Consider the following 22,014-nt stretch of genomic DNA (forward strand, 5'->3'; position numbering starts at 1 on the left):
GCCAGTTTAATTAAGATGATTGTGTTCAATATTAACAATATTTCTGGTACCTGGTTTTTAAATTGATATTGTAAATATCTGACTTGAATATATATTTTAAATGCGCTGTTGAATGTATTTGGCGCTAACAAGGCGGTGAATAATGCACAGCACATGCTGAAGCTTTAACAAAATGAGAATCCAACAAACAAGAGCGCTCTGCTGCTTTGAAGTCAGAATCCACCCAAATCCCGAGAAAAACGTTGCCGGTCCAAAAGGGGATTAGAGTTTCTCTCAAAATAACATCTGCACTAATCTCCATGTTCCTGCGCGTCCTCAGTGGGGAGAAAGGACTCATCCCAAATAAACTCCAACAACAAGGTTTGTGTGATTCAATTATGCTAATTAGTAGAGCACAACATTTACAAGCCAGATAATTAGTGAGTCAAGCATCCTCATGAGCGAAGTTTGCTCTCCCGGAGACATTTTTTATGGAGGTTCATTTGTGTCTTGATTAAGAAAGCTTATTTTTTTTTGGACACTGAATTATTTTACAGCGAATTCTTTTGCATTTGAATTTTATGAACTACATTTTTATACATGCTGACAATTGAATGTAGAAAAATATGAACAACATACTTTTGGCAATATAGTGTACCTTTTGCAGCTATTACAGCTTCAACTCTTCTGGGAAGGCTGTCCACAAGGTTGCGGAGTGTGTTTATAGGAATTTTCCACCATTCTTCCAAAAGCGCATTGGTGAGGTCACACACTGATGTTGGTCGAGAAGGCCTGGTTCTCAGTCTCCGTTCTAATTCATCCCAAAAGGTGTTCTATCGGGTTCAAGTCAGGACTCTGTGCAGGCCAGTCAAGTTGATCCACACCAGACTCTGTCATCCATGTCTTTATGGACCTTGCTTTGTGCACTGGTGCATAGTCATGTTGGAAGAGGAACGGGCGCGCTCCAAACTGTTCCCACAAGCTTGGGAGCATGGAATTGTCCAAAATGTTTTGGTATCCTGGAGAAAGTTCCTTTCACATAAATGTTTGTCGAAACAGTCTCCATGCCTAAGTGCTTGATTTTATACACATGTGGCCAAGTGATTAGGACACCTGATTCTGATCATTTGGATGGGTGGTCAAATACTTTTGGCAATATATTGTATTTGTGTGTTTAAAAATGCATTTTGTCAAAATATAGTGTTTTGAAATTCAATGTGTAAAAATTCACTGTAAAAAAAAATTCAGTGTAAAAAAAAATATCTGTGCATTAAAATAACTTGTGAAAAAAAGTGAATGTAAAAAAAGTGTGCTGAGATTTTCAGTGCATTAAAAATTCAGTTTAAAAAAATAGGTAGGGAAAAATTCAGTGCAGAAATATTTGGTTCACAACTCAAGACCCACTTTTGGTTAATTAACACTGAAGCACCTCATTGGCTGATTCTGAGACACGATCATTTGCGTCAGTCTAAATTTCTTGGAAGTGACAACAAATATTAATATACTAAATTCTTATATATTGATTTTTTTTTTACACAAAATTATTACCCGGTATACAACGATTTTACACATCATTTTCACAGACTGTTTTTTTAAAATTGTAACACTGTATTTTGGAAAAACTGCATTTTTAAACGCACACATTTTGCTCACAAATTTTCATTCAATAAAAAAAAAAATCAGTTCACAGAAATCAAACGTAAAAAAAAATGTACCGTATTTTTCGGACTATAAGTCGCACTTAAAATCCTTTCATTTTCTTCAAAAATCGACAGTGCGTTTTATAACCCGGTGCGCCTAATCTACGGCCTATTTCTGGTTGTGCTTACTGACCTCGAAGCAATTTTATTTGGTACATTGTTAAATGATAAGTGTGACCAGTAGATGGCAGTCACACATAAGAGATACGTGTAGACTGCAATATGATGACAGTAAAAAACACCAAAACTTGAAATGTTCCATTATGGCCCAGTCACATAATATCTACGGCTTTTCACACACACAAGTGAATGCAAGGCATTCTTGGTCAACAGCCATACAGGTCCCACTGAGGGTGGCCGTATAAACAACTTTAACACTGTTACAAATATGCGCCACACTGTGAACCCACACCAAACAAGAATGACAAACACATTTCGGGAGAACATCCGCACCGCAACACAACATAAACACAACAGAACAAATACCCAGAACCCCTTGCAGCACTAACTTCTCCGAGACGCTACAATATACACCCCCCCCCCCCCCCCAAAAGCCCACCTCAACCTGTCCCAAATTCCAAGCTGCTGTTTTGAGGCATGTTAAAAAAAATAATGCACTTTGTGACTTCAATAATAAATATGGCAGTGCCATGTTGGCATTTTTTTCCATAACTTGAGTTGATTTATTTTGGAAAACCTTGTTACATTGTTTAATGCATCCAGCAGGGCATCACAACAAAATTAGGCATCATAATGTTTTAATTCCACGACTGTATATATCGGTATCGGTTGATATCGCAATCGGTAATTAAGAGTTGGACAATATCGGAATATTGGATATCGGCAAAAAAGCCATTATCGGACATCTCTAGTTTTTAATTTAGAAAAAAAAATCATAATATGACCCCTTTAACGCGCCTTTTAATCCGGTGCGCCCTATCGTCCGAAAAATACGGTACATAAATTCAGTGAAGAAAAAAAAAGACAAAGATGAACCACTTTATATTTTACCAGGAAGCCATGCAGAAATAAGCAAAGAGGAACCCAGAGAAGGAGGAATGTATTCATGTCACATAGCTGTGAGTAATTGAATCAAGTTGTCATCTGGCATAGGAGCAGACTACATTGAAAGGACTTCTGTGTTGTTAGCAGAACACAAAAGCTGGACCAAAAAAATCCTGCCTTTAGAAAAATATTAGGTTTATTCCACTGATAGACGTGCCGGATTTTATAAAGATTGTTTTACTGGAACTGCTTAGTATTAGATGATTGGCGGGTGCATGGTAGTATTGTATGGAGGTTATTTTGTGTTTTTATTAGGTAAGCGTTTTTTATAAACACTCTATTGAGTGCTTGATTTTATACACCTGTGGCCAAGTGATTAGGACACCTGATTCTGATCATTTGGATGGGTGGCCAAATACTTTTGGCAATACAGTGTATTTGTGTGTTTAAAAATGCATTTTGTCAAAATATAGTGTTTTGAAATTCAATGTGCAAAAATTCACTGTAAAAAAAAAATTCACTGTAAAAAAAAAAAAAATCAGTGCATTAAAATAAATTGTGAAAAAAAGTAAATGTAAAAAAAATGGGCTGAGATTTTCAGTCCATAAAAATTCAGTTTAAAAAAAAAGGTATGGAACAATTCAGTGCAAAAATATTTGGTTCACAACTCAAGACCCACTTTTGGTTAATTGACACTGAAGCACCTCATTGGCTGATTCTGAGACACGATCATTTGCGTCAGTCTAAATTTCTTGGAAGTGACAACAAATATTACTACCCTAAATTCTTATACATTGATTTTTTTTTTTTACACTAAATTATTATACAACAATTTTACACATAATTTTCACAGACTGATTTTTTTAATTTTAACACTGTATTTTGAAAAACTGCATTTTTAAACGCACACATTTTGCTCACAAATTTTCATTCAGTGAAAAAAAATCAGTTCACAGAATTCGTAGATTAGGCGCACCGGATTATAAGGCGCACTTAAAATCCTTTAATTTTCTCCAAAAATTGACAGTGCGTTTTATAACCCGGTGCTCCTAATCTACGGCATAGTTCTGGTTGTGCTTACTGACCTCGAAGCAATTTTATTTGGTATGTGGTGTAATGATAAGTGTGACCAGTAGATGGCAATCACACATTTCTTGCATTTGAATTTTGTGAACTGAATTATATATTTTTTTACTTCAAACTATGCTGACAATTTTATTAAATAAAAATGTGTGCACAAAATGCGTTTGTTTAAAAATTCAGTAAATGTGCTAGCACGATACTAACTTACATTGGAGCTGCCGTAGACATGCTAGCGATTAGCATCAGCAATTTTACATAGCGATTTTGACACTTTCAAATTTGGGAATGAAAACTACAACTAAGATGCATGTTAAAAACAAGCATCTGGTGTGTACTAAATGCAATACTTACAGTACAAACACGTTGTAGGGTCCAACAAAAGAAAAGACTGGCACTTTCAAATTAATAGCAAAGACTACTTCCTGACTTATACACACTACTGTCATCTAACGACTTGGAATTGCAACTGAATGCAAAGTCTACCATGCAATACAGTACATTACTTGCAAATGAGACACAGAGGTGTAACAAAACAAGATAAAAACTGTACAGCACAGCTCAGTGTTCTTTTTTTTAAGCAATTAATATTTATTTATACATTTGAACACACACTAAAGTATTTAAACTGTTAAGTATCGGTATCAATTCTTGGGTATCGGCAATCGATATGGTACCGATTCAAATGTGAAAGGTACTCATCCCAACCATTATGGTGCATATACATGTCATGATCCATGGTCTGGATCATGTTTTCGTTATGTTCTGTTAGTTTAACTTCATAGTTCCTGTTTTTTGTGCACTCTTGTTTGTTTTGGTTGCCATGGTGGCATATGATTTTCACCTGCCGCTGGTGTTCAGACGCTCACCTGGCTCTAATCAAGAGACTATTTAAACCGCTTTTGCCAGTCAGTCGGCCTGGCGTCATTGCTCGTTTCAGGTCTGATTCTATAGTTATGCTAGTTATTGGTTTCATGCCACAGTTTCATGTTGTTCTATGCCATAGTTCATGATTGTTGTTTCATGCCACAGTTTCATAGTTGTTCCATGCCATAGTTATGTTAGTTGTTTGTTTCTTGCTATGCTATAGTTTTTGCTAGTTGTTTGCTTCACGCTATTGTCACGCAACCCTCTACGTAAGTCTTGTTTATTTCATGCCACAGATAAGAGAGTTTTTGCCTGTTTATTTTGTAGTTAGATTAATAAATATGTTCCTACCTGCAATCCTTGTCCGGAATAGTTCGTTTGCATCCCGGGAGAACAAACCTCGCAGTAAGCTGCGAAAACCCCGTTATGACAATACGGTACTTTAATGAACAACTGCTGGTGTACATTGCGGTTGTCTACACAGGTGGTGTCCAAGTGCGGCCCCTAGTTAATTTTTTTAACGGCTAGCTGCACTATCGTTAGCATTCTAATATTAGCATGCAAGCTTTGTTGCTAACTTTGAAGCGTTACATATTTTCTTATTTGGCGAATGATACCTTTTAGCACAATACCGTTAGTCTGCTAGCATTTAAGAACTAATTTTGTAGGTATTAGGGTTGTACGGTATACCAGTATTAGTATAAAACCGCGATACAAATGAATCATATTCGGTACTATACCGCCTCTAAAAAGTACCGGTCCCCCACCCGTCGTCCTCACATCGTGTCATGCAGAACGCCCTCGGGAAGAGGTGCTTTAAGACATGGCTGGCTAGCCAGTGGCTAATGTTGTAATTACCCCAACATCACTAATCCTTGTCTCCATGGAGACAAATTAAGTAAGATTATTTCATGTTTCATTGTTTGATATCTCAACATGCTTCACTTCACACTGCAGCACTATAGAGCCTAAATAATGATTGAGTATATTCATCTCTATATTTGACAAAGTCAACACAAGATTTCATTATGTTCATCACTAACCATCTTAACTTTGAACATACACTGTCATAAACATGTGCCATATAATGAGACCACACTAAACAACAATGACAAACACATTTTGGAAGAATATTTGCTCTGCAACAAACATAAACATCCATCCATCCATCCATCTTCTTCCGCTTATCCGAGGTCGGGTCGCGGGGGCAGCAGCCTAAGCAGGGAAGCCCAGACTTCCCTCTCCCCAGCCACTTCGTCCAGCTCCTCCCGGGGGATCCCGAGGCGTTCCCAGGCCAGCCGGGAGACATAGTCTTCCCAACGTGTCCTGGGTCTTCCTCGTGGCCTCCTACCGGTCGGACATGCCCTAAACACCTCCTTAGGGAGGCGCTCGGGTGGCATCCTGACCAGATGCCCGAACCACCTCATCTGGCTCCTCTCGATGCGGAGGAGCAGCGGCTTTACTTTGAGCTCCCCCCGGATGACAGAGCTTCTCACCCTATCTCTAAGGGAGAGCCCCGCCACCCGGCGGAGGAAACTCATTTCGGCCGCTTGTACCCGTGATCTTGTCCTTTCGGTCATAACCCAAAGCTCATGACCATAGGTGAGGATGGGAACGTAGATCGACCGGTAAATTGAGAGCTTTGCCCTCCGGCTCAGCTCCTTCTTCACCACAACGGATCGATACAGCGTCCGCATTACTGAAGACGCCGCACCGATCCGCCTGTCGATCTCACGATCCACTCTTCCCTCACTCGTGAACAAGACTCCGAGGTACTTGAACTCCTCCACTTGGAGCAAGATCTCCTCCCCAACCCGGAGATGGCACTCCACCCTTTTCCGGGCGAGAACCATGGACTCGGACTTGGAGGTGCTGATTCTCATCCCAGTCGCTTCACACTCAGCATAAACATAAACATTACAGAACAAATTCCCAGAATTCCCTGCAGCACCGACTCTTCTGGGACGCTACAATATAAACAAACGCCATTGGTGCATCTGCACCTAACATCCACTGTAATGATACCAAGTGCAGGAGCGTATCTACTTGATACTACTATGATTACATCTATATTTTTTGGCATCACAACATCTTCTTTAATTTAAAAAAAATGTATATTATGTTTATAAACTCAGGAAATATGTCCCTGGACACATGAGGACTTTGAATATGACCAATGTATGATCCTGTAACGACTTGGTATCGGATTGATACCCAAATTTGTGGTATCATCCAAAACTAATGTAAAACATTCAAACAACAGAAGAATAAGTGATTATTACATTTTAACAGAAGTGTAGATAGAACATGTTAAAAGAGAAAGTAAGCAGATATTAACAGTAAATGAACACGCAGATTAATCATTCATTTTCTACCACTTGTCCTTAATAATAGAATGATAAATGATACAATATGTTACTGCATATGTCAGCAGATTAAATTTGGAGCCTTTGTTTGTTTACTTACTAATAAAAGACAAGTTGTCTAGTATGTTCACTATTTTATTTAAGGACAAACATAACATATGTTTAATGTACCTTAAGATTTTTTTGTTAAAATAAAGCTAATAATTACATTTTTTGTGGTCCCCTTTATTTAGAAAAGTACCGAAAAGTACCAAAATATTTTGGTACCGGTACCAAAATATCAGTATCAGGACAACACTAGTAGGTATATACTATATTTAGGTACTTGATGCAGGCTAACATTTAAAAAATTTTTTTCCAGGTACACACCTTAGAGTAATATATGTTGGTACTTGACGCGTGTTACAGTTAGCATTTTAACACGCTAACATTGCCGGGTTAGTTATTTTTTTTAAGCTAATTCAGCAGAGTCATATTTTTTGATATTTCACTAACGCTAACTGCAATCATGTTATTGTTAACATGTTAGCTAAGGACTATTAGCATGCTACCTTTTTTTTTTTTAAACTATTTGCACATTTTTTTTTGTTACTTGACGCTGTTTGGACAGCATGCTAACTGTTATCATTTCAGTTTGGCGCTACACGCAATTTCTAACAAAATTGCATGTTTTTGTCATGATCCGTGATCCGGATCATTATTTTGTTATGTTCTGTTAGTTTTGGACTCCCTTAGTTCCTGTTTTTGTGCACCCTTGTTTGTTACCATGGTTACTTATTGTTTTCACCTGCCTCTGGTGTTGGGGATGCTCACCTGTCGCTAATCAGAGGCATTATTTTAGCGCTGTTCCCCTCAGCTGCGACTGATTGGCACCTGGCCACACCTGGTGCTACTTATACCTGCCTTGCCCTCCAGTCAGTGCCGGAGTATTGTTTGCTGTATGCTGTGGACTGCCTGTTTCTTCTATGTTGTGAGCTATTCCTTGGATTCCTGTTTTCTGGTTTCTGGTTCATGTTTTCCTGCATTTTTTTTAACATTAAAATCATGTTTTCTTGTACCAAGCCTGTCATCTCTGCATCTTGGGGTTCGTCACCACCACTTCATGACAGTTTTAGTTTATTGGAAGGAAATCTGTATATTGCACTGATTTTGAAGTTGAAAACGACCAAAATGGTCCCTGCATCCTTTGATTTGTCAGTCTGTGGCCCTCAGTTGAACAAGTTTGAGCACCCCTGGTCCATACTGTTGTGTTTCTCTGTGATTTGTTGCATTTTGACAATTTAATTAGATTGGCATATCTAACTGAGCAACAAATGACACCTGTGCAGTGTATCTACCCAATGAGAGCATTACCAGAGGCTGGACACGTTCTCTTTCCTTGGCCAAGTGGGACCATGAAACTGGCACATGGACACCGACTGGAAGTAGCTTCAAATATAAATCAAGTCGGACTAATTTAGGAAATCAATACATGCTACTATTCATAGGGGATTATTGAAAAAAAGTAATCCCCGTTGCACATGTGGCCTTGTTCTATTGCTCCTGTGCAAGATGTGTGCCAACATACCCGGAAGTCGATGCCCACTGTGGAGATGAAGCTGCCGGCCAAGAAGGCTCCGTCTTTAAAGCGGACCAACAGGCAAGTTTTGCCCACACCCGAGTCGCCGATGAGCATCACCTGCACATGAAAAACAGTCGGGGGAATTTATGAGTTACTTGCTACTTAGGAAAACCTCAGCTGTACTCGGCTGGCTCTAACTTTTGACATGAGCAATTATTTTATTAGCCCCATGAAGGTAAAGACAGTAGTGTGTTGATCATGCCTTGCACTTGGGTTAGGCCGGGTGTCAGCAACCGGCATCTCTCGGGCCGCGTGCGGCTCTTTAGTGCCGCCCTAGTGGCTCCATGGAGCATTTTTCGACAAAGATGGGGGGGAAAAAATAAATGTTTTTGTTTGAGGACAAACATGACACAAACCTTCCCAATTGTTAGAAAGCCCACTGTTTAATATGTTTGTGTACGCTTCACTGATGAGAGTATTTGGAGAACGTCGTTTTGTCCTACCAATTTGGGCGGTTCTTGGACTCCCTATAGTGGAAAAATATTTGGTTCACAACTCAAGACCCACTTTTGGTTAATTAACACTGAATCACCTCATTGGCTGATTCTGAGACACGATCATTTGCGTCAGTCTAAATTTCTTGGAAGTGACAACAAATATTACTACCCTAAATTCTTATACATTGATTTTTTTTTTACACTAAATTATTATACAACAATTTCACACATAATTTTCACAGACTGATTTTTTTTATTTTAAAACTGTATTTTGAAAAACTGCATTTTTAAACGCACACATTTTGCTCACAAATTTTCATTCAGTGAAAAAAAATCTGTTCACAGAATTCAAACGTTAAAAAAAACCCCGTATTTTTTGGACTATATGGCACACTTAAAATCCTTTAATTTTCTCCAAAAATTGACAGTGCATCTTATAACCCGGTGCGCCTAATCTACGACATAGTTCTGGTTGTGCTTACTGACCTCGAAGCAATTTTATTTGGTATGTGGTGTAATGATAAGTGTGACCAGTAGATGGCGGTCACACATTTTTTGCATTTGAATTTTGTGAACTGAATTATATAGTTTTTTACTTCAAATTATGCTTACAATTTTATTAAATAAAAATGTGTGCACAAAATGCGTTTGTTTAAAAATTCAGTAAATGTGCTAGCACAATACTAACTTACATTGGAACTGCCGTAGACATGCTAGCAATTAGCATCAGCAATTTTACTTAGCGATTTTGACACTTTCAAATTTGGCAATGAAAACTACAACTAAGATGCATGTTAAAAACAAACATCTGGTGTGTAATAAATGCAATACTTACAGTACAAACACGTTGTAGGGTCCAACAAAAGAAAAGACTGGCACTTTCAAATTAATAGCAAAGACTACTTCCTGACTTATACACACTACTGTCATCTAATGACTTGGAATTGCAACTGAATGCAAAGTTTTTGTTTGAGGACAAACATGACACAAACCTTCCCAATTGTTAGAAAGCCCACTGTTTAATATGTTTGTGTGTACGCTTCACTGATGAGAGTATTTGGAGAACGTCGTTTTGTCGTACCAATTTTGGCGGTTCTTGGACTCCCTATAGTGTGGAACAGTTTGTTTACATGTAAAATTTTCCACTCCTTTGTTGCATTTTGTCCACCAAAGCTTTTATGCTGTGCGTGAATGCACAAAGGTGAGCTTGGTTGTTGTTATTGACTTGTGTGGAGTGCTGATCAGGCATATTTGGTCAGTGCATGACTGCAAGCTAATCAACGCTAACATGCTATATAGGCTAGCATTATGTACATACTGCATCATCATGCCTCGTTTGTAGGTATATTTTAGCTCACTTAATTTCCTTTACTTATGTCCTTTGTGTAATTAATTTATATTTACATTTCTCATGACACATTATCTGTATGTAATATCGGCTGCATTTCAGATAATTGTTTGTGTACCATGTTGTTCCAGACCACAGCAAACATTACCTTTCCTATTCATTTCCTTTAATTTGGACACACACATTTGACCATTAAAAGCCAGTCATTTCCAGGAGGTATCTCACCTTTTGAGTAGCCTCTAATTTACTAATGGTTTCTAGTGTAGTTTGTAGAATAAATATAAAATTTCAACATTTCTGTCAACAAATATTTGCTTCGGCCTGCGACACATAGTCATTTTGATAGTAGGCTATTATAGCTAATATAGACACTTATGTCATGTGTTGCCTTCATTATAACACTTTTATTTATTTATTTTTATTTTTTTATTTATTCATCAATCCAAAAAAACAATACACAATAATACCATAATAATGCAATAATGCAATTCCAATTCCAAAACCAAACCCGACCCAGCAACATTCAGAATAGCAATCTGCAGAGCAATTGATAACACTTATAGACTTAGACTTAGACTTAGACTTCCTTTTTATTGTCATTCAAATTTGAACTTTACAGCACAGATAAGAACAACATTTCGTTACATAAGCTCATGGTAGTGCAGGATAAAAAAGCAATAAGGTGCATATATAAATAAATAAATAAATATATATAAATAATATATATATATATATATATATATATATATATATATATATATATATATATATATATATATATATATATATATATATATAATAAATAAATATATATAAATATATATAAATAAATAAATATATACAAATTATATATATATATATATATATATATATATATATATATATATATATATATATATATATATATATATATATATAAATATATAAAATAAATATATATAAATATATATAAATAAATAAATAGATTACTGTACGGATAAATATATTGCACTTTTTCACATGCGTCCACGTTTATGGATGTATGTTATATTGTCTTTTTTATTCCAGCGAGTTAATCCATTTTAGGGGGAATTGAGGGGGTAATTTAATTATGATGCGTTCAAGAGTCTTACGGCTTGAGGGAAGAAGCTGTTACAGAACCTGGAGGTTCTGCTTCGGAGGCTGCGGAACCTCTTTCTAGAGTCCAGCAGTGAAAACAGTCCTTGGTGGGGGTGGGAGGAGTCTTTGCAGATTTTCTGAGCCCTGGTCAGGCAGCGGCTTTTTGCGATCTCCTGGATAGGAGGAAGAGGAGTCTTGATGATCTTTTCCGCTGTCCTCACCACTCTCTGGAGATACTTCCAGTCTGAGGCATTGCAGGATCCAGTCCAGACAGATATATATATATATATATATATATATATATATATATATATATATTATATAAGGCTTTTCATTTTTTGCGGCTCCAGAAAGATTAGTTTTTTGTATTGTTGGTCCAATATGGTTCTTTCAACGTTTTGGGTTGCCAACCCCTGGGTTAGGGTTAAGGGATTGGGTTACATCAGGATTTGGGTATGGATTTTTAGTTGGTTATTGTTAAAAGTTCATTAGGGTTGGTTAGGATCAGGCTTGAGTTGGTTCCGGTTTACGGTTTGTTCATGGTTGGTTATGGTCTTTGGACGTGGTAGTAAATGTTGAGTTCAGGCAATGATGGGCAAGTTACTTGGAAAATGTAGTATGCTAAGCTACAAGTTAAATGTAGCTCAGCGACAGGGGAAGCGATCCCTAGAGAAAAGTAGCAAGCTACAATACAATCTACACGGCTTGCTACATCAAAGCTAAATCTGATGTCCTCCATGGCAGCAAATAAACTAGGTTTCTTACAAATTACATTATCACTGGAGGACGAGGCCTTGCTAAACATGCTGCGCTACACATCATAGGAAAATATGCCAACCGCTAACTGCAAGCTAGAGCTCTTACGATACCAATTATAGTATCAGAATATGGTCGATACTACAGTGGTGAGATCAATAATTCTTTACTATCAAAAATCTTTTGTTGTTTTTGTTACTGTTAACAAACGCAATATATAAGTCCCTGAACACAGGAAGCCTTCAAGGGGGAAAACAAATGGTTTAAAGGGGAACATTATCACAATTTCAGAATGTTTAAAACCATTAAAAATCAGTTCCCAGTGGCTTATTATATTTTTCGAAGTTTTTTTCAAAATTTTACCCATCATGCAATATCCCTAAAAAAAGCTTCAAAGTGCCTGATTTTAACCATCGTTATAAACACCCGTCCATTTTCCTGTGACGTCACATAGTGATGCCAACACAAAGAAAACATGGCGGAAAGAACAGCAAACTATAGCGACATTAGCTCGGATTCAGACTCGGATTTCAGCGGCTTAAACGATTCAACAGATTACGAATGTATTGAAACGGATGGTTGTAGTGTGGAGGCAGGTAGCGAAAACGAAATTGAAGAAGAAACTGAAGCTATTGAGCCATATCGGTTTGAGCCGTATGCAAGCGAAACCGACGAAAACGACACGACAGCCAGCGACACGGGAGAAAGCGAGGACGAATTCGGCGATCGCCTTCTAACCAACGATTGGTATATGTTTGTTTGGCATTAAAGGAAACTAACAACTATGAACTAGGTTTACAGCATATGAAATACATTTGGAAACAACATGCACTTTGAGAGTGCAGAAAACCCAATTTTCATCAATTAATATATTCTGTAGACATACCCTCATCCGCGCTCTTTTCCTGAAAGCTGATCTGTCCAGTTTTGGAGTTGATGTCAGCAGGCCAGGGAAGCTAGGGTCGATAGGGGGTTTAGCTCGCTCGTCTGCGGGAACAAACTGCCGCCATTGCTTGCCGTGCTACCGAGGTCCTTTGTCCCTGAATTGCTCACACACTCCGGCAGATTCAATGGGGGTCTGGCGGCAGATTTCTTTGACTTTATCGTTGGAAATGCATCTGCTTTGAGTGTCGCAGGATATCCACACATTCTTGCCATCTCTGTCGTAGCATAGCTTTCGTCGGTAAAGTGTGCGGAACAAACGTCCAATTTCTTGCCACTTTCGCATCTTTGGGCCACTGGTTCGTGTTGTTACACCCTCCGACAACACACCGACGAGGCATGATGTCTCCAAGGTACGGAAAACAGTCGAAAAAACGGAAAATAACAGAGCTGATTTGACTCTGTGTTTGAGAAAATGGCGGATTGCTTCCCGATGTGACGCCACGTTGTGACGTCATCGCTCCGAGAGCGAATATTAGAAAGGCGTTTAATTCGCCAAAATTCACCCATTTAGAGTTCGGAACTCGGTTAAAAAAATATATGGTCTTTTTTCTGCAACATCAAGGTATATATTGACGCTTACATAGATCTGTTGATAATGTTCCCCTTTAAATTGGAGACAAGATTAGGAAATATCCATCCATCCATTTTTTTACTGCTTGTCCGTCTCGAGGTCGGGGGTGCTGGAGCCTATCCCAGCTGTATTCGGGCAGAAGGAATAGTTACACGGACGGATATGAGTGATGGGATGCCACACGGCGACCACATGCTCTTTTATTTTAACCTATAAATAGTAGATTTTTATTTGTGCAGCTGCTCATCTCTTCTTACTCCGGTACCTGCCGACATCATCAAAGGCACTCTGAGCAATAACCCTGTCTCACTGATAGGCATGAGGAAAAAACCTTGAGATTAACGTCGATTGTGTGGAGGTGTTGCTTAATAAAGGGCCCCTCAAATGCTGATAAAATTGGCACCTATTTCATACACTGCAAAAACTAAAAATCTAAGTAAGATGAAATATCTCAAATAAGGGTGATATTTGCTTATTTTCTGTCTAATAAGATAATTCTTCTCACTGAGCAGATTTTATGTTAGTGTTTTACTTGTTTTAAGGGTTTTGGTCCTAAATGATCTCGGTAAGATATTACAGCTTGTTGCTGAGATTTGATGACCTATATTGAGTAAAACATGCTTGAAACTAGAATATCAAGTGTTGCACAGCTGTGTCATCAACACTCACAAGTATAAAACTACTTTTTTAAAGTAATATTTTCTTATTTCAAGCATGAAATAAAAAATCATGACTTTGACACAATTGTGTCTCTTGATTAAAACAGATGACAGCCAAATGAACTTTGCTGTTTTATTTTCAATAAAACAATAGAAAAGATGTACCGTATTTTTCGGACTATAAGTTGCAGTTTTTTTCATAGTTTAGCCGGGCTCCAGTGCGATTTATATATGTTTTTTTCCTTCTTTATTATGCATTTTCGGCAGGTGCGACTTATACTCCGGTGCGACTTATATTCCGAAAAATACGGTACTCTTATAGTAGTACAGTTGGCACAGTACAGTAAACTGACAGTTATTATTTAAACATTTGACATTTCAGACAATTTTGAACAGAAATAGTTCATGCACATTCAGATAAATTCTTCAAAATTACAATAAAAAAAAAAATTGGCCGGGGGCCGGGCTGTATATATGCGCACTAATTGACTGAAAGAGCATGCACTTGGCGCAATTATGTCATGTTATCGATGGAAAAATGCATTTTTAGACAATTTGATTTGCCTGAGCGGCTAGAAAATCCTGAGAGTAACAAGCGGTTGCCTTGTTGCCTTTCCATTAAGAACAATGAAATCGTTTTTAGTATAAGTTTGCTGGTTTCAAGAAATGTAATGCCGAGCGCATATCATTATGTCAAGATAATGGCACTAGCATTTACTTAATTTAAGAATATTTTTCAACATACTGAGAAAAGTACAGTTGTTATTAGTGAGAATATACTTATTTTAAGGTATTTTGGGGTTCATTGAGGTTAGCTAATTTTACTTGTTTTGGAAAGTATTGACAAGCCAAATTTTCTTGTTCTATTGGCAGATAATTTTGCTTAGTTCAGGTAAAATACCCCTATTTTTTTTTTTTCCTCCTTGTTTTTGAACTCTGACTTTTTGCAGTGCAGTTAGTAGTTGCTCATAAACTAATTGATATTTTAGGAAATGACTGCTAGATAAATTTTCAGGAGCAAAAAAACTTGTTTGTGAAGACTGGATCATCCTTTAAAGATGAACCGACTGATGCGAATAGAGTGCAGTACTTGGCTGCAACCAGCAGAGGTGCTGTGGATTCAGCTTCAATGGCTTTGATATTTGAAAAAGTACACTATGAGGCCAGATATGGGAAGCACAGCCTGATACAACAACAATGCATGGAAACAGGAGTTTAGAACATTTAGAGTGAGCTCATCCCTGCACACTGAATGACATATGATCCGGTATCAGATGATACGTCATAGCGGGTCAACACATCCCATAGGAAGCTGTTATCATTTCACTACAGTGTATGTCTAGTGACAATCAAATATGACGTGTTTTGTCTATTTATTGGCATTTGAACTGGAAAACTGGAACATGTGAGTTATTCTTGCACACATCAAACAGCTGCTTCAAACGTGCGCGTAGGTGGCACGGGTCCCTGGAGACAGACGCCGGGAGAAAGTGTTTTTTATTTTATTTTCGGCCTTGAAGACAGTGACACTTTTAATCGCACGACTGCACGCACCGGGGTCAGAGCACACCATGTGTATTGAGTGTGTGTGTGTGTGTGTGTGTGTGTGTGTGTATGTTTATGTGTGTTATCAGGTGGTGTGCACCTCTCTGCGCCATCGATCGTCTATTGACACAGCTGGTGTCAGGAGTGTGCTGCAGTTTAGTGAATAAGGGCGCTTGTTCGGAAGGAAGGCCTGGAAAACAACAAACATGCGGAATCTTGAAAATAGACGACTGGCCACAACATTAGGTAGGGCAGTGTTTTTCAACCTTTTCTGAGCAAAAGCACATTTTTTTTCTTTGAAAAAATCCCGAGGCACACAACAAGTAGAAATCATTGACAAATGAAACTCGGCAGCCGATATTGACAATTAAAAAGTCGTTGTCGCAATTGTTGGATATGACTTTAAACCATAACCAACCATGCATCAATATAGCTCTTGTCTCAAAGTAGGTGTACTGTCACGACCTGTCACATCACCCCCTGACTTACAGTATTTGGAGGTTTTTGGTGTTTTCTTGTGTCGTGTTTTAGTTCTTGTCTTGCGCTCCTATTTTGGTGGCTTTTCCTGTTTTGTTGATATTTTCCTGTAGCAGTTTCATGTCTTCCTTGGAGCGATATTTCCTGCATCTACTTTGTTTTAGCAATCAAGAATATTTCAGTTGTTTTTATTCTCCTTCGTGGGGACATTGTTGATTGTCATGTCCTGTTCGGATGTACATTGTGGACGCCGTCTATGCTCCACAGTAAGTCTTTGCTGTCGTCCAGCATTCTGTTTTTGTTTACTTTGTAGCCAGATCGGTTTTAATTTAGTTCTGCATAGCCTTCCCTAAGCTTCAATGCCTTTTCTTAGGGGCACTCACCTTTTGTTTATTTTTGGTTTGAGCATCAGACACCTTTTTACCTGCACGCTGCCTTCCGCTGTTCTCGACATCTACAAAGCAATTAGGTACCGGCTGCCTCCTATTTTGGTGTCTTTTCCCATTTTGTTGGTATTTTCCTGGAGCAGTTTCATGTCTTCCTTGAACATTCCCCGCACCTGCTTAGTTTTCGCAATCAAGACGATTTAAGTCGTGCGGACGCTATCCTTCTTTGCGTGGACATTGTTGATCGTCATGTCATGTACGGATGCACTTTGTGGACGCCGTCTGCTCCACGCGCTGTAAGTCTTTGCTGTCGTCCAGCATTCTGTTTTTGTTTACTTTGCAGTCAGTTCCGTTTTATTTTCGTTCTGCGTAGCCTTCTTTAAGCTTCAATGCCTTTTCTTAGCGACACTCGCCTTTTTTACATTTTTGGTTTGAGCGTTAGATACCTTTTTACCTCCCGCACGACAAACCATGTTCCTGACATCAACAAAGCAATTAGCTACCTGCTGCCACCTATTGATATGGAATAATATTACATGGTTACTCTGCCGAGTTGTAGACAGCACAGACACTCAACAACGGCACATTATTTGCGGATTATAATTACAGGTTTGCAAAAAATGTTTTTAACCCAATTAGGTGAAATTACATAATCTCCCACGGCACACCAAACTGTATTTCCGCGGCACCGTGGTTGAAAAACACTGAGGTAGGGCATGCAAATAAAATATGGATACATAATTATTTATGCAGAGAAAAATATTAACTAAATAAGCTAAATATTGTGATGTTAAAATCCTCAAATGTGACTATTTTATCATATTTAAAACGTTATTCTTAAACACAAAGATTTAAACATATCAATAGAAAAAATACATTAAAATATGTTTAAATAAATAGTAATTATACTGAAAACATACTATTTATTAAAAATATAGAACTACAAATATACATTAATATAATTATAATACAACATTTATATCAAAATTAGATTTTTTTTCTGATAGTTTTCAGTCGTGTATAACTGTACTGCATCATAGATTATAAAATAGTGCAAGTGTAAAGTGTTATAGTTTGTCTCTTGCATGTAAAATATCTGAAAAAGCCATCCAAAAATATTGCAAGCGGCTTTCTTCTATGCTACTACAACCACAATAATAAACAAAAAGTATTGTTGACATAAAAAACACAATTTTACACCAACTTGCATTGGATCTATCCTTACCTTAAATGCAATGTCATAAAACTCGCTGCTGCTGCTGATGGGGGGTCTGCTGGGATGGACCACCCCGTTCATCTGCACAATAGCGGGGCTGCTCCTCGCACCTTTCCCGCCAACACTGCCTTTCCCGACGGGGCTGCTTGTGTGTTTACCCCTGCCAGCCTTCTTGCGAGACATGTCCTCCAAAAAAAAAAACAACGTCCAACTTGGGGGGAAAAAAAACAACAACTGGATGATTCTTAAAAAAAACAATAAATTAACAAAAAAAACCCTCAGCTTTTGCTTGAATGGACGCAAAAGTTGCAACAAATAGAAAGAAAAAGCTTACTTGTTTCAAAATAACCTAAAACATGAAGCTAGTGGACATAGACTGTGTTTAAAATGTCTTTCTATAACGGCAGGTTGTTCCACTCTGCACACTGAGGAGCAAGTGAACGCACCTTGACAGTGAACGCGACATGACAAAAGGGGGCGCTGCTTCTGTTGCGCACACACGCACACGCGCACACGCGCACAAACGTGCACACGCATGGTTAAGCGACACTTGTATTAATAACATACAGGAAAGTCAAGTACAAAAAGCGCATGGGAATGAGCTGTCCATGGTGCTGAAATAACAATACACTTGTATTTGAATGTCAATTAATTAGATCGTTTTTTAAATACACATTGACATACTTGTTAGCACCCTTGGAAATTAACACATGAATAAAATTAATTAAATTGGACACAATCATACATATTTGATACAAAAATATAACATTATTTACCGTATTACAGTTTACAAGTTATATTATTACGTTATAGTATTATTTGTAGTAATAGTGTATTGTTGGTAATGTATTCAAATATACTTTTATATTTTTTTATTTTTTTGGAACACATTTTGACACTTGAAGAACTGTAGGGTGTGACTACAATTTTGTTCCACAAGAGGGCAACAAAACAATATAAGACGATGACACCCAAAAGCCAGAGTTTGCGCTTCTCTATCAATGATGGGCCGACATTGAATTGTAGGCAATCAAAAGTTAAAATAAAAGCAATGTTTGCAAAAAGTTACAAGCAAAATAATATATTTGTTGTATATCACAGGTTAGTAGCAATAATGAATCAACAATAACTGCTACTTTGCAGCCCACCATGAGCAATAGCCCACATGTGAAATATTGTTGTTTTTTTGTTTGATTTTTAATGAATCCATAATGAAATATTAATCAAACTAATTGTGCAATAATTGTTTTCTATATATAGCAGCTACATATATAATTCGCAACACATTTTTTTAATTAATTAATTCATTATATTACATTTTATTATTCATTTGTTTTTGTTTTTAAATTGCACTGAAAATGATTGCACACAATGACTATGATTCAGATATTTGAATCTACAACAACAATTAATGATTTTATAGATACAGTATATGTAGCCTTTGTCAGTAATTGTCAAAGTGTGGTATGCAAACCAATAGTATGTAGGCTCCATATAGTGGTAAGCCTAAGAATCACTTGATAAAAGTACAGTGTTTTATTTTCCTACATTCAAACAGTGTTTGAACTGTGTGTAATGTTACTGTGGACAAGCATATTAAATATCCTGGTACACTGTAAAAAAAAATTCTGTAAAAAAAACGGTCATCTACTGCCAAACGAAAACCATAAAATTAAAGTAAAACATTGTAAACCAAATAATGATCAAAAACATTACATTTACAGAAATTGTCATGAAACTTTTTGAAGGAAAAATATCGTAATTTTACAGATTTTTACCAAATTATTAAGATCAACCCCCTTTAATAAAGTGACGATGCAAACAGTTACGCAGAAAAATACCTTTATTCTACAGAGTTTTTCCAAATTATTACGATCAAACACCTTTAATGAAGTGACAATGCTGGCAGTTCCACAGAAAAATACCATTATTTTACAGATTTTTTGCTAACTTTTATATTACAAGCTACATATTTAATGAAAGAAAACTACTACTAATTTTACATAAATTTGAAAGTAATTTAAGAAAACAGAAAATGCTACGTATAATTAATTTGGTATTTTTCTGTAAAAAAAAATAGAAATATACACAGTTTGTCATTTTACAGATTTTTTGCTGAATTGTTAAGATCAACCACCTTTAATAAAGTGACGATGCAAACAGTTCTGCAGAAAAATACCTTTATTCTAGACTGTTAGTATGGACATAGACTTTTATATAACAAGCTACATATTTAATGAAAGAAAACTACTACTAATTTTACATAAATTTGAAAGTAATTTAAGAAAACAGAAAATGCTACGTATAATTAATTTGGTATTTTTCTGTAAAAAAAATATAGAAATATACATAGTTTGTCATTACTGGCATATTACTTAAAATAACAGACCGATTGTTTATTTACAGATAATGTCTTCAATTCTACAGTTTTTATAAACTATTTAAAAAAAAATGGAAACATTACAGTAGAAATTTAGAGTAAATTAACCATAAAAATAGGATTTTTTTTTTACAGTGTAAATAAAACCTCTGCTTTGTTTTTAATGATTACCTAGGCCTACTGCACTACTGCATCTCAATGTTGGTCATTATGGTGGTGTACTTGGAGAGCCAAGTGTTTTCTGAGGAGGTAATTGGTGAAAAAAAGTTTAAGAACCACCGGCATGTAATGTTTATACAGGTAAATGCAAAGAAGGATTATTAAGAGGATGCACATATCATGTTCTTTTGTAAACATACTGACTTCATTTGATTGTTTACATATAATACGAGCAAACAGCAGACCAGGCCATAAAGCCATGCCTTCCTTTATTTCCCTCCCTTTCTCTAATCACGTCTGCGATGCAATATTGAATTTGACCATAAGGCTTTGTGTTCAAATGGCAGCCTGTCAGACTTCATCAATAGCTTGCTAAGAGATCACATCCCACAGAGCTTTGTTTGCAGATGTAAAAATTACATTTGTAAAGTCAAAGTCATGTGAGGGTGTGTGTGTGAGTGTTGACTTCTGGCAAGGCCTCAATCATTCCAGTCCAACTTGATTCCTCTGTAGTGAATATACAACCTTTGAAGACAACCTCATTAGGTTATTTGAGAATTCCACAAGCTTTGTTATACCCAAGCAACTTAATAGGCTCACTCTCTCTGCATGGCATGAACATCAACTCCCCAAAATCCAGCAACCTCTGCAGCTCATTCCCGCTTGACAGCTGAGATTCGTTATGCCGCCGCGGCAGCTGTCCGCCATGGCAACAGCTGGACATTTAGGAGGGAACGTGGGACGTGGACGAAGAGACGTAAGAATCCGTTACAAACGTGTCGACATGAGTTAACATAAATATGTCAAAGTTAGCTGCCACGACTAAAAAAAAGTACATATATTATGCTATGCTATACTACGGAAGTTATACTGTTTCAAATCGATGGTATAACACGTGTTATACAATTCTGAAATTTGGTGGAGAAAACTGGTGTATGTACGAGTTTGCACAAGACATCAGTTCAGGAAACATCAGAGCATCAACTCTGATCTGCTTTTTATTTGGATTTTTGGTGACACATTCAAAATTAAGTACCGAATTTTTCGGAGTATAAGTCGCACCGGAGTATAAGTCGCACCTGCCGAAAATGCATAATAAAGAAGGAGAAACACATATATAAATCGCACTGGAGCCAGGCCAAACTATGAAAAAAACTGCGACTTATAGTCCGAAAAATACGGTACCTTTTTTTTTTTTTAATGAAGATAATGTGTACATTCCCCATTATGACAAACTGTGGGTTTACTTGTATGCATGGGCGTTGTACAACATTCTGGGCCCCCATCCACAAGACCCCTAAAGAGCCCCTTAGCCCACTCTGAATCTAACCCCCCACCACACACACACACACACACACTCACACACACACACACACACTCACGCACACACACACACACACACACACACACACACACACA

General features: G+C 37.3%; 1 protein-coding gene across 1 annotated transcript in view; it reads right to left on the reverse strand.

The window, feature by feature from the left end:
• LOC133615521 (ras-related protein Rab-26-like) overlaps nucleotides 1-18,503 on the reverse strand; it is a 153,618-nt gene extending 135,115 nt beyond the window's left edge. The window contains exons 1-2 of the mRNA XM_061974162.2: nucleotides 18,066-18,503; nucleotides 8,565-8,675 (exon numbers count right to left, since the gene is read on the reverse strand). Coding sequence (XP_061830146.1) covers nucleotides 8,565-8,675; nucleotides 18,066-18,239 — 285 coding nt within the window. The 5' untranslated portion in view covers nucleotides 18,240-18,503. The remainder of the gene's footprint in view (nucleotides 1-8,564; nucleotides 8,676-18,065) is intronic.
• Between the last annotated feature and the right edge of the window lie 3,511 nt (nucleotides 18,504-22,014).

Source organism: Nerophis lumbriciformis, linkage group LG22 (assembly GCF_033978685.3).
Source record: "Nerophis lumbriciformis linkage group LG22, RoL_Nlum_v2.1, whole genome shotgun sequence".
Lineage (NCBI taxonomy): Eukaryota > Metazoa > Chordata > Actinopteri > Syngnathiformes > Syngnathidae > Nerophis > Nerophis lumbriciformis.